Source organism: Camelus bactrianus, chromosome X (genome assembly GCF_048773025.1).
Source record: "Camelus bactrianus isolate YW-2024 breed Bactrian camel chromosome X, ASM4877302v1, whole genome shotgun sequence".
Classification (NCBI taxonomy): Eukaryota; Metazoa; Chordata; class Mammalia; order Artiodactyla; family Camelidae; genus Camelus; species Camelus bactrianus.
In genome coordinates, this window is record NC_133575.1 from 12,734,819 (window position 1) to 12,748,893 (window position 14,075).

Below are 14,075 nucleotides of genomic sequence, written 5' to 3' on the forward strand. Positions count from 1 at the left end.
TGGCAGCCACGGATCCTGTTAAACTGGAGGGTTAGATTTAGCCATGAGGCTTATGAGGGGTTGGTCACTCAGGTTCATTTCATCATCTTCAGAAAGGAGCTGAGAGACTGAATTGTGAAGCCTCCTCTGTCTGGTCATCAGCTTTAAATATGATGCCTTCCAGTCCACTTGTCCTTGAGTCATGTGCACTTAAATGCTTGTGTGTCCAGTCTTGAGTTTCTTTTTAATACCTGATGAAATACGGATGAACCCAAGAAATGACTCCTTTCTTCTCTTTGTTTTGTACAACTCAGGAGGTTCATCAAGAACGGATTGCATTGGAAAACCAATTGGAACAACTTCGTCCAGTCACTGTGTTGTGACCTCCAAGATTCAAGTAACAGTGGGTGACCTTTTCTGCCAAGAGCTTTCCTTTGAATATTTCAACCCAACTACTTGTCATAGATATCTGAGACTGTGTCAAAACCTGTGAGCGGCGGAATATAATCTGTATCACCTTTTCTCTTGTACTTCATGTGTCCATTTTACTCTGATGGAAAAAAATACAGCTGATTATCACACTTGAAATTGTAATTATCAGTGGAATTTATCTCCCATCCTTAAGTACTTCTTCGAGGTGTTAGATGTTACTCCTCACCAAAAACCAATCTTCTAGCAAATCAAAACAATTTAGAGCATTATTTATTTAAAGAATTTATGATTTGTACAAAACCTTATAATCCAGTACCTTCAGGATGCGTGTTTTATTTTTGTATTTATGTCATATACAGTAGGTTGATTTCCTGAATAATTGCGATTCTAACTGGATAGTCTTTGGCATGATGTTAATAAAAACAAAAACTAGAATAGAACAAAAGCATCAGATTAAGACTGGCACTGTGCCCTCCACCACTATATGCCAAAAATTGCTTCTCTAGTGCCATCTCGATATTATATCTAGCTATAAATAATACATGACTATTGTTTTCTGTTGAATGGCAAAGACTTATTCAGCCTTTACACCTCTGTAAAGCAGTAGTTTTGTCCATGATCTATTTAACTTGGCCCAGCTCGGCCGTCAACCCAGATAACTTAGCCCTTTCATGTAAAATTTTGGGCAAGAGCAATTTGGCCTCACTGCCTTGCCCGATCAAATTAAATAAACAGTTGCCAGATCTCTACTTTTGTCCTGCATGGGTTAACATATCTGTAAATGCATGAATTTGAAACTACCCATCAAATATGAAAGGCTAAGGCTAAGGAACTGATAAATATTTGTTGTTTGAACCCAGGTATTCAAACTAGGGAAGAAGGGCAAATGGTTGTTACCAGCAATCCAACAATCTCTGGTAGTTATTTTTGTCTTTGTTATTTTAACCTGGATTGTGAGTGTATTGGATATGAAGAAATAATGAAGGAAAGCCGATCCTCACACTGGGTGTAGGACTAGTTTGTTCTCTGTGAAGGTCCCCTTGGGAAGTGATCAGTTGATGTGCAGTCCAGGGAGCCCAGCCGACTGCAGTGTAAGTGATGTAAAGCAGTCAGCTCAAATTGCAGAAGCCAGTATTCGATAGAAATTTACATAGGTGCTGCTTGTCCTGAAAGCCCTGACCCTCACAGTGATCAGGCCTGCCGGCTTTCACATCACTTCAAGAGACCGATGGCAGGAAATGCTGTCTCTCGTGCATTTTGCTAATTTACTCGTTCTTAGGATCAAGGGGTGGGGTGTGCCTAGGGTCCTCTCTGAAGTGGTTTAGGGTAGTTTTGCAGTATGTAGGATTAAGCCTTTGATTTCAATAGAGTCAACTGCTTTTTGAAAAAGTAGGCATTTATTTAATGCTTCCTTATTCCATTGGCAAGCTTTATCAATAGCTTAATGGCAGGAGAGGCTCAAACATGATGTGTTTCTAAAGAAAAACAAGTTGTTGATTCCGGTCTAGTAAGGGATTTTGAATTGCTTTGATTTTGAAAATCACAAACCTTGAACTCTTTCTCTAGCCCCTCTTTCCTGCCCTTTTGGCAGCCTTTTTTTTTTATCTCTGTGGAAAGGGTTCAGAGTTAGTGTAAACCCTTCCAAAGATTGTGAATGGGTGAGTGCACATTTTTTAGGTAACCTCTTTTTGCATGTTCCGAGATCTGGGGGCTGCAGCACATTTTATCAGCAGTGTCCTTGTCGCAGACATTTCACATCATGTTTGCCTTTTGTTCCATTCAGTCCAAGAAAGACAAGCATGTGCACTTTATCTCCTGATCTGCCAGTACATATGCACACACTCGAGATAGCACTTCATAGCCATTAAGCAGACATATAAACTAAAGAATGTTAGTCTGTGTTATGCATTTAAAAAATATTGACATGTTTTTTTCCCCATCAAGTCACGACCAGAGTGAGCCAAATTAGGAGGCTGGGGTTTTGTTTAGTTGGCTTGGTTTTCATTAAACGAAAAAACATGCATTGGACAATCAAAGTCTCATGAGTTGTGTAGTCTCACCAATATTTTAAGATAGGGATTGCATTAAAGTGCACACCAGTAATATCCACACCCGACCTTCCTGACTAGACTTAACAGTGACCACAGGTTCTTAGTTGCCCAGATGTGGATTTTAAAACAAACCAATTAAATACACACACACACACACACACACACACACACACACACACACACACACACACGGTTATTATTACCTAACTAGTCCTCCTCATCTACTTCTGTTCTCTTAGGATGTTTACTTTTAATTTAGGATTATACTCCTGGTAATATTTCTGTGAGTCTTTAATGTGATTTCTCAGAAGGCTGGTTGTTGATATCACCATTATATCATTTCTACAAAACTACTCAAAAATAAGACTTGCGTATTGGGCAGAATTCTGTGGACAGAAAGTTGATGTTGCCCCACCTGTGGGGGTTTAATAACCTTATGTTAAGTGGTTTTCCCCCTTGGGAGTTCCATAGTCCCAAGGATGAAAGCACAGTGGGCGTAGATAGCCGGTTTACTGGGCACCTCGGTGTCTCTGGTGGGTGGCATACTACCTTCACTGCCCCCCTCTCCAGCAGACGTGAAGCAAAACCCAAAGGTCGATATCTGGAATGGAGGCGTGCGTTGTATTCAAGGCAGACCTTTGCCTTAGTTGGAAGGATCTGGCTGCTTTACAAATATTAGAGAAGTGCTTTGGGTCTCACTGGGAGAAGACGCATCGTAGCTGCAGGCTATGCCCATTTTACTATCATTGGACAATAGGATGTCACTGGTGAGAGGACCTGTTCCTATACCTGCAGTTGCTTGTGGGGAGACTAGGGTCCTAAGAAACCACAGTTCCTAGCCCAAGAATCCATAGAAGGAGGTAGCTAGTGGCAGAGTTGGGATTTTTCGGATTCTAAGTTGAGTTCTCTAGCCTCTAGCATTACTAAAAAATAGATTAGAAGGGTTTCATCTCTTTACCATGTTGACTTTTACTTACTTAATTAATCAGTCTTAAAATATGAAAATATGTTTTAATGAGTTTTAGAGCTAGATCTTTCTCTTGGATTGAGACAAAAAAATAAAATCTGAAGGGAAAGAGTATGATTGAACTATTCGTTCTCCTGAACACCTCGCCTTTCATGATGCAATAAATTACCCTGAGTTTCTTGGCAGAACTTTTGACAGCTGTTGCTTTGAATGGATTCCATTCCTGTATTCCTTATGGGAGTTTGTTTTTAAAATAGACTACTGTGATTGAAATGATCTCAATATGTAGTAAGTTATAGTTTTCTTCAGTATATATTGGGTTACTTGGGTTGCAGGTATTCAATTTCAGCATAGTTTAGGGTGAGTAATCAAAAACATGAATTTTTCTTTGATTTCCTAGTAATGTCTGAACTATCATAAAGCATTCTCTTCATCTGCGACTTGATTCTAGTCTGTTTCTAAATGATTTGTCTCTTTCTTAAATGAACTCACAACCATGATAATGATAGATGTGTACTCAGAAGATCAATAAGAAAATAATCTGGAATGGATGTTTTTCTTGCAATTAAGACAGGCATTTGCAAATGTAGTAGTTGGAAAGATCTCAGTTTCAGTGTAACACCTTAGAGCTAAAAACATTTGTTCTACACAAATTAGAATCACACCTCCTGACAAGATATCACCAAGGGGATGTGATTTTTAAAATATTTTTAAAAGAATTAGAAGTATCATAGCAACCAGATCTTCCCATATTACTGACAAGTAGGGCTCTGTTGTGGTTTGAACATTATCTGTGTGAACATAGTGGAATTTTAGTTGCGAGGTCTTTTTCTCTTCTAGTTTATATAGAATGCTAGTAACTTTGGTTTCTGTTTCCAACTGGTTTACTCTGTTTCAAGTGTCCTCTTTTAAGACTGATTTCAAAGGCTCACTTGAATCGACACTTTAGTTACGGGTGCTTTGTTGGTTCTTTGCCTCATGACTCAGTGTGGGTGATGTTCCTGGTAAGAGGTGGGGCTGTAGGCTTTGGGAGTCCCGAGGTGGCGTATCTTGCTTCCCCTCTGGCTAAGGCTAAGAGAGACTGCCCACCAATGTCAACAGCTCAGCCATTCGTGGCAGTTTCTGTGAGCCTTACTCTCCGAGCCACCCAGCTTTGCTTGGTTGCGGTGAGAAATGCAGCTAGGTGACCCTCCCGAGAGCAACTGGAAGAACAGCAGTCATGGAGGGCCAGGCTTTAAAAGCAACACAAGCAGATTCTTAGCTGCTTCCCCCACCACCCTACAAAGTAGGCTTTCAAAGGTCGCCTTACCAAGCATTCCCCGAAACAGCCAGTCCGTTACTGTGAACAAGACATCCCAGATGCACGGTTGCTTTTAGGCTTGTCCAGTTATTTTCTACGCTTACGAACACGTGGTGATAAAGGAACCTTTCCAAAAGGCATTACAGGGTCTTGATTGACAGGACTTGTTCTAGTTATAGAAGCCTTGCTCTGCTTTCAACACTTGGGCAGTGTTTATTTTCTGTTTTGTGGGTTCTCCTGTCTTGCTCTAAGCTAAATTCACAACCGTGGGAGGTTGGAGAAAGTGGTTTATAATCCTGAAGACCAGAGGACCCTGGGCTGCCGGAAGAGGGCTTGAATCGGAACTTGAGGGCTGCAGTAGGGAAACTTCTGGTCCCAGTTCCATCGTGAAGCAGTCTTTTGGGCAACAGGACTGGGTCCGAAAGCTCCTTCAGGGAGCTTGGCCTTGGGAACGGAACAGGTCATGCAGTTGTATGGAGATTGGATCCACTGAGTTGTGTTGTTTCTGTTGTTTTAAGACAACTTGAGTGAGGGCTTCAACTGCAGCCGGGTGGGAAGCGGGTGTGCCCTTTTCTTTAGCACTGCCATTCCCTCTGTCTTCAGCACAAATACAACGTTCCAGTGAGCGAGAGATGGGAGGAACCATCTTAGTCTTCGTAGCCGTGGGCCCGGAGAGATAATGAGCTGACTGATGGTCTATTTTAACCTTGAAAGTAAAAATGTGTATTTTTTCACTACAGGTACATTGAACAGTAAAATGAGTAGCAGCAAAGTATATATTTGATGCCTTCTGTCTTTTCATGATAATTTACTCAGCCAGAGTCTCATTCATTTGCTAAGCATTGGGAACTCTATGTATATTGATCTTAGACATAAATAAATATAGGGTGTCCTATATTTGGATTGTGACTTGTAGACTCAAGCTAACCTTACTGCCTCTCTTTCACACTTGTTGGAAAGTCTGTGGAGAACATAGTAGGTCAAGAATCTCCAACCTTGAAAAATGTACATGCTGTGAAACTGGGGTGCTGTGTTACAAAATAAATGTGTGATAACTAAGTGTGGCTTTTATGGAGTCTTGGTGTCAATCTGTGTACTGTGGTCTGCATTTGGTCTTGTACATATAATGCAAGTGATGTGAAAAGGTGTTGGAGGTTTTCCCCCATTAAATCAAAGTCGGAGATTTGGTTATTTTCACCTCCTGGTGAGCTGAGCTAGGTCCTTAAATATCTGTACACAGTAAACACTGGGCAGTCATGGGATGTCTTGGCTAACGCACAGTGCATTTTAAAGAGCCACTGAACTGAAAACTTGGCTTAAGTACCATCGGGTTATTTGCTTCATCTTGTTGGTGTTCTTTGTGTTCAGAAAATTTCCCATTATAATGTCCCATAAGAGAGTGCAAGTGGAGGGGAGGAATCGGGGAGGTTTGGCTTGAAATCCCAACCAAGTAATCTGGCACTCCAGTTGCAGTTTCTTATCTTTAAAATTTAAATAATTTTGGGAGGCACCAGTCTCCTACCAGGTTTTTATTCTGTACTGTGAATGCAAATGGACTACACATAGGATATTTCCAATCTAGTAGTTCCACATGCCAAACTAACTCTGGAAAAATCATTTATGATTTGGCTCATAAGCTTGGCCACTGGAGGCCAGCAGGCCCTGACTGTTTCCAAGCACTGGTGAGGATCACTGGGTCACTCACCTTAGAGATACAAGAGATTGGAGACCATCTAGGCAAGTGGGTCCCAAGTGTGGTCCCCAGACCCGCAGTATCGGCATCATCAGGGAACTGATTAGAAATGCAAATCATTGGGACCTACCCCGGACCCACTGAATTAGGAACTCTGGGAGTGGGCCCGGCAATCTTCCTGTTAACAAGCCCTCTGGGTAAGAGTGATTGCTCACTAAAGTTGAACTACTGATCTAGCCAACCACATTTTACAGTCAAGGAAACTGGTGCAGACAGGCCAAACTGATTTATCTAGGGTCTCAGCTAATTCTGAGCAAAGGATAACAATGTTCCCAGGGCAGACTTTGCTGTGCTACAGTGTCCATTCATGAGTTAGTTCCCCCTCCTGACCTTCCTTCCACAGCTATCTACTGAGCCCCTACTGTGTATCAAACACTTTGTTAGGAGCTAGAGATGAGACCTACAGGATAGAATTCCTTCCCTTAAGGAGCTCATGGAGACCTACAAATGACTTGCAAGGCAGTGTGGGATGGGTGCTGTGATGTATTAGTCAGAGTTGGCTAACTGCTGTCTACAACAAAGAACCCCAAGAGTTCAGTGGCTTCACCCAATGAAAGTTTCATTTCTCACTCACTGTATAGTCCAAGCGGATGTTCATAGTTGTGCCATTTACTTTGTGGTTATGTGGGGACCCAGAGCCCTTCCATGTGTGCTCCCATCTCCCTCCAGGGCTAGAGACGGTTTTCTTAGCTAGTGTGTGGAGAAAAGACAACTGTAGTGAGGGTACAATTTCTCTGCACAGAAGTGATGCACATAATTTCTCTGAATATTTCATTTCCTGGGACTCAGTCATATGACAGCAGTGAACTACAAGGGTTGCTGGGACATGTAGTCTAGCTGTGAGCTCAAGAGGAAAAAGTTGTAGTGAGCACGGTTTCCGCTAGAAGGCAGAAGGCCAGGTTGCTTTGAGAACACAGGAAGGGCATATAATTCAGACTGGGGGGAACCAAGAAGTCTTCACGGAAAAGTCTTAAAGGAGGGATAGGCATTAACCAAGAAGAAGAGGGTGTTCAGGGCAGACGGAGCTGTGTGCGCTAAGGCAAGGCAGGATCAGAGCATGCTGTATTCTGGGAACTGAAAAAGACTTTCTTGTGGAAGGGATGAGTGCAGGAGAAGTGGCCAGAGTCAGGCACAAGGCCAGGTAAGAAGGCCTTGCATGTCACCGGAAGGCAGAAAGCACCCTGCTGTTGCAGCCTCTTTCAAGATTTAAGCACAAATGAATAAAGTCAGTTCACTGATATTCAAGGAGTGGTTTATGTTCTCCCAATTTTTTTTCTCTACTCCTTGGAAGGGAAATGCTTCCCTGGAAGACTGTGAACTTGTGCTTCTGGCATGAACCAAGTCTCCTAGTTTGATTTGTTACACGTCTGGCGTGTCTTTGGACAAAGGACCAAAGCCCAGAACACAAGGGCCTAAAGCCTGGTAGGCAGGAGTCCTATCGGATGACGTGAGACTTTGTCTCCCCTGAACTCTTTCTTTCAGTGGGAGGATATCAGGGGCCTGAGATGACTGAGAGGCGCAAGACCCCCCACCCCTCCTTTTTCTTTGGCAAGAAGGCTCATCAAAGTGCAAAAACGGAGAGTTTGGAGATGAAGCCAAAATATCCAATTCCTTTTGAACAAGAATTCTCAGTTAAGTTTACTTAAGAATTCTGAAAAATCCCTGAGCCTGGGGGAGAAATGCTCTAAGCACAGCATCTCCATGGCAAACTCCAACTTCAAAGAGCCTGGCCATATTGTTTTGTAAATATGAGGTATTCTGGAAGTGCCAACATTTAGTGTTTGCAGGTATCTGAGTGGTTTTCCCCTCACTGCATTTTTCTTTCAAAGATGGAAAAAAAAAGATCTTTGGAGTAAGATTGTAATACCTTCTTTTATTTGCCCTGAAATCCTCTTAGAAGATTTGGCAGAAAAAAGTAATTGGCACAGAAACCGTGTAAAATTGTCAAGGTTCACCTGTGAGTATTCTGTAGCATTATAGGCAAAAGCAATGTCAGCAGAGGACACAAATATTATATGTATGTGTGTGTGTAATATTTATGTTCTCTGTTGATGTTGCTTATGCTTATGGTATAAATGTATTAAAATATGTATTTATTTTAAAAAACGACAATAACTACAGTAATCATTTAGAACGTAAACCAGAAGAATATTGGCGGGGGGGAGCATTTTTTCTTTGATGAATGTTTAAACAATTTTGGAATGCTGGTGCGTGCTGATAATAAAAGCAGACTGACTTTTAGTCGGTTTCATTATTTTAAAATTTTCTACAGAGAATGCACCCCTTGTTGTACCTGCGGTGGACCACTCCATCCTTGTGCATCACTGCGGAGTAGAGCATGTGCCTCCACCCTTGCGTTTGACTTAATCAAAGCTATGAGGCTGAAGGGAAAGCCAAGGGGAAGAAAGATAATGCTTGGGGAATGAAATAAAGGGAAAGCAAAGCAAATTAAATACAGATACAGAGAACTGTGATGCAGGACCTTTGAAATGCAAATGAAATTGGCTTGAACCTCAACCCATGTGTGGTGAGATCCTGCATCTTGATCTTTCTGGGGATTCTGAGAGGCAGAAGTAATGGTGGAGAAACTGAGGTTTTTATCTGAGTCACTTCTGGCTCTGATATCCTTCCTAGGAATTAGCTTGATAGAAGGATCGTTCAATTCTCCCCCAAACATCATTATAAGAGGCGTGTGTGTGTGTCTGTAAGGAGAATGGGGTGAAATGGGAAAAGGGCAGAATTTATAGAATATTTAGAGAGATGAGAGTTTTTAAATAGTTTACATCTAGGGTCATCACATCGCACAACTCTAGGGGACACTGTTCACGTTGTAGTCTATGTGAAAGATGCCCCTAGGAGTTTGTGACGCAGTAGTCCTGTTCACAGCTCCCTGCTGCACCGTCCACTCTTTCTCTGTCAGAGTCTTCCTCTTCCTCTTTATAGATCTCTTGTTCTGCTGGCTGAGGGAAGGTGGGTAGGTGGGAACTGGGGGGGTCCTGGCAGTGGTCCTAACCTCGTGCCCATACCCCCTACAGATCTCTCTTCTTCCTTTCTGTTCCTGCTCTAGGTCTAGGCCAGGAGTTCTCAACTGGGTGCAATTCTGTCTCTTCCCCCCGGGGAACATTTGACAATGTCTAGAAATGGTTTTGGCTGCCACAGTTTGGGAGGGCATCTAGTGAGATCCAGGGGTGTTGCTAACCATCCTACAGTGTCCAGGCCAGCCCCCACCACCAAGATGACCTGGCCCCAAATGTCAGGAGTGCCCCTGTTGACAAACCTGCTCTAGAGGAGCCCCTTGGGCGTCCCTCCATCTCCTTCCATTATCCAGACTTACGGCTGGAGCTACAGACTCTGCTAAACTAGTCCCTTAGTTCAGATACCTCCCGGGTCCAAGCAGCTATGTAAATGAGTGAAGCTAGTCAAGAGTAGGATGAGAGGTGGCATTGGCCCATCTGCCTCAGTGGAAGGCATGGAGAGGAAGGACCTGTGGCTGTTTGGCAACCCTGGACTATTGACATGCAGGCTCCTGTGTTGCTAGATTTCTGATTCCTTGAGAGAGGCTCAATATCTCATCTTCCTTAACTTCCCAGAAAGTCCCTTTTGCATTATTTACTTCTTTTATTGAGGCTTAGCGTAGATACATACATGCACTGATTTTAAGTGTTCATCCCAATGAATAGTCAAGATAATCTTGAAGAGCAAATCAGAAGACTTCCCCTACTAGATTTCAAGACTTACTATAAAGTTACAGTAATTGAGAGTGTAGCATTGTTGCAAATGTTGGACGAATAGCTCAGTGGTACAGAATAGAGAGGCCAGAAACATCCACACATATACGATCCCTTGATTTACAATAAACTCACCATCATAATCCAGTGCAAGGGGAGTGGGTGGAATGATCTTTTCAATAAATGGTGCTGGAGCAATTGGATATCCACTTGGAAAAAAATGAACCTGGATCCCTACCATAGCCCCAAATTAATTCAATATGGGTCCTACAGCTAGATGTGAAAGGTAAAACAACAAAACTGCGAGAAGAAAGCATAGGGTAATACCTTCATGAATTTCATAAAGAGTTTTTTTAGACAGGGCATACAAAGCACTCAGCATAAAGGAAAAGATTGATAAATTGGATTTCATTAAAATTAAGAACTTCTGTTTATCAAAATTCACAACTGAGAGGGTTTTGGCACGCTGCGAAACAGTAGAACTTATTTGCAATACATCTGTCAAAGGATTCTTGCTTTTTTTCTTGTTTGTTTAATATGTTGGCAACTATTTCCAATTTAAAACACTGAGGGGGAAAAAAACCCCACTGTGCAGGCTGACATTCTGCCGGCCAAACAAAACATGTCTGCGAGCCAGCTCGGGCCCACGGATTGCCAGTTTGCAACCTCACCTTTAGCAGCATAGAAGAATGGTAGAGGTTTTAACATTTCCGTATCTTCACATTCTTTCCTTACCAGCCTCTGTAAGGGAAAGGAACAATGTGGAGATCTCTTTGTCAACAATAGGAAATTTTCCCTTAGATGGCAGAATGGCTGGTATAGTGAATTTAGCTTCTAAGAAGCACTTCCCTCCTTCTGATAGACACAATAATTTTAAAAATTATTTAAAATGTTATTTGATCAGGGTTTTTTTTATTGGCTCCTACTGTGTTCAGCCTGCTGGGCTCTGTGAAGAGCACACCTGATCCATTTTTCACTCTGCTCCCTGACTGTAGAATTTCTCAGTATCCCTGGAAGTCACCTTCAAGCTTCGCTGTGGCAGAAGACAGAGAGAAATTGAGCTGAAACTTTTTTTTTTTTTTATCATTTTGAGCTCATTAATGTCCAGCTTCCTTACTTTCTTCCTCCTTCCCTAACCCTGGTTTTTGTCTCCTCCTCTTATTTTTCTCCCAAGCACCACTCTTCCTTAATTCTCCAATAGTCCAGTTGGAGGCAGTGGGATCGGGTTAGGGGATAATTTCCTCTTGTCATCTCTTCTGACCCCACTATTAGGATAAGAAGAGGTGGCCTGACGGATGGCCCTCTGGCAGCATAGCACAGTGGTTAAAAGCATTGAGATCTGGAGTTTGCCTGAATTCAAATCCTGGCTCCATCTCTCAATAGCTGTGTGATCTTAGGCAAGTTACATGCTTCTCTGTGCATCACTTCGTCATCCATAAGTGCCTATATGTGAATACAGATATAAAGCATGTAGAATGGTGCCTAGTGAGCATTAGATGTGTGTTTGTTAAATTAAAAATTGGCAGTTGGTAGCAGTCAGGCCTTGGCATTGTGTCCAGCATTGGAAAGTACAAGACACAGGGACCCCTGTCTCAGAGATCATCTCAGAGCTTACCAGACCACCCCTGCTTTCAAGACAGGCAAACAGCTTGGCCAGAATGCTCCCCTGTTCCTTGAACTGGACAAATGTGACCACTGGCTCGTTTGATGACATTCTTCTTGTGGAGCCTGGTAATGGGTGAAATCCAAAGCCACTTAGAAGATGATTAAGATCATTCTGTGGAGTATTCTGTCTCCTAAAATTTGAAACAAGAATTATTATGCAGATGAGGAAGTTTTTAACCCTGAGAAGTGAAGTAACTTACCTAGGGTGGGGGAGCATGATAGAGAAAAGCCTAGATTTCCTTGAACAGACTGTTAGTAGAATTATGGATGCTAAAGACTGTTGGTGAGGGCTCAGAAGGATTAAGGACAATTACAAATCCTAAATCACTTTACAAAAAGCCTAAATACCATAAGGAGACTTAGTAGAAATTTTGACTTGGAGGCCATAAGGAATGGATGCATGTGGAATGGACAGGAATCATGGGGGCCACCAGACAGTGGATTGTGGTAAGCAGAATTTTGGCCCCCAGGATCTTAGCCCTCTAGTACTGCTCGTATAGTTATATTATGTTACATGGCAACTCCTGTGCCTGTTACACAGCACTCCTGTGGTTATATTATGTTACATAGCAAAAGGGACTTTTCAGATATAATTACAGTTACTAATCAGATGACTTTAAAGTAGGGAGATTATCCACCAGGCTCCTTATGGTCACATAAGCCCTTAAAAGCAGAAGAGGAAGGCAGAGAGATGTGAAGCATGAGAAGGAGTTGCAGGTGGAGGGGGCAATGTGGTGAGGGGTGCAGGTGGCCATAAGGAGCCAAGAGAGACTTCTAGCTGACAGCCAACCAGGAAACAAAGACCACAGCCTTACAGTCACAAGGAACTGATTCTGCCAACAACTTGAATGTGCATGGAAGCAGATTCATCCACAGAGCCTCCAGAAAGGAATACAGTCCTGTCAAAACCTTCATTTTGTTTTTGAGAAGCTCTAAGCAGAAGACTCAGTTAAGCCATGCTGTACCCAAACATTTGACACATCAATGAATCTTGCCTGCAGCAGTTATTGCTATGGTGGGTGATTTTCTAGTTCTCTCATTCTTTCTATATATGTTAATTGAAATTAATCTATAAGAAATATTTGTTTCTTTATCCTCATTTATTTATTCAGTCATTTATTTCATTATGACTCATGGATATTTATTCTTTGGGTTATAATTCAATGCTATCATTATTTTTTTTGTTGTTCAAATTGTTTTATCTTTGGCAATTAGAAGCTCTTTTAGGTTGATTCTGGTGTCCTTCTGACATTCTTTAGCACCTCCATCTATTTTTTAAATTACATATCTGATGCATTTATTAGGATTTGTGGATGGCTCTGTATTGATTAGCATTAGGCTTGACTGCATGTAACAACAAACTCTAAAAACAGTGTCTTAAGCAAGATTGGATTTTATTTTTCTATCTTTATATACCATGTTCATGGATCACAAGGCTCAAAATTGTTAGGTTGTCAATGCTTTTCAAATTATCTACAGATTCATAGAAATCCCAGTCAAAATCCTAGAATTGTTTTTTGTAGAAACTGACAGTCTGACTCTAAAATTTATATGGAAAATATTTTAAAAAATAAAATAGTCACAACAATTTTGAAAATGAAAAGGTCAAAGTTGGGTGACTCTTACTAACTGATTAGAAGACTTACTATAAAGCCAACAGTAATCAAGATAGTATGGCATTGGCATAAGGATAGACATATAGATCAGTGGAACAAAATATAGAGTCCAGAAATAGTCTACTACATATTTGGTCAATTAATTTTTAACAATGGTGCCAAGGTAATTTAATGTGGAAAGAGAATAGGCTTTCAACAAATGGTGCTAGAACAACTGGATAACTGTATGACAAAAAAAAAAAAAAAAAGAATGTCAACCCTTATATATGTACCGTATATAAAAAGTGATTTGAAATATATCATAAATCAAAATGTAAACATTAAAACTATAAAAATTTTAGAAGGAAAAATAAGAAAGAATCTTTGGCATCTTGGGGTAGGCAAAGTATTTTTAAACAGGACACAAAAAGCACAAACAATAAAAGAAAGTTATGGTAAACTAAACTTCAGCAAAATGAAAAATTTTTGTTTTTTTTCAAGACACTGTTGAGAAAATGAAAGGACAAGTTGTACTTTGGGAGAAAATATTTACAAAGTGCACATCTCATGAAGGACTTATATCCTAAATACAACTGAGGGAGAGA

The 14,075-nt window shown here is 41.3% G+C and overlaps 1 protein-coding gene across 8 annotated transcripts in view; it reads left to right on the forward strand.

Annotated features, from left to right (window-relative positions):
• The window catches only part of REPS2 (RALBP1 associated Eps domain containing 2), a 264,518-nt gene extending 258,725 nt beyond the window's left edge, over positions 1–5,793 (forward strand). For all 8 annotated transcript variants that reach the window (XM_045516337.2, XM_074358794.1, XM_010954543.3 and 5 more), the window contains one exon: positions 294–5,793. In XM_045516337.2, the coding sequence (XP_045372293.1) occupies positions 294–362 (69 nt within the window). In that variant the 3' untranslated portion in view covers positions 363–5,793. The remainder of the gene's footprint in view (positions 1–293) is intronic.
• The last annotated feature ends 8,282 nt before the right edge of the window (positions 5,794–14,075 follow it).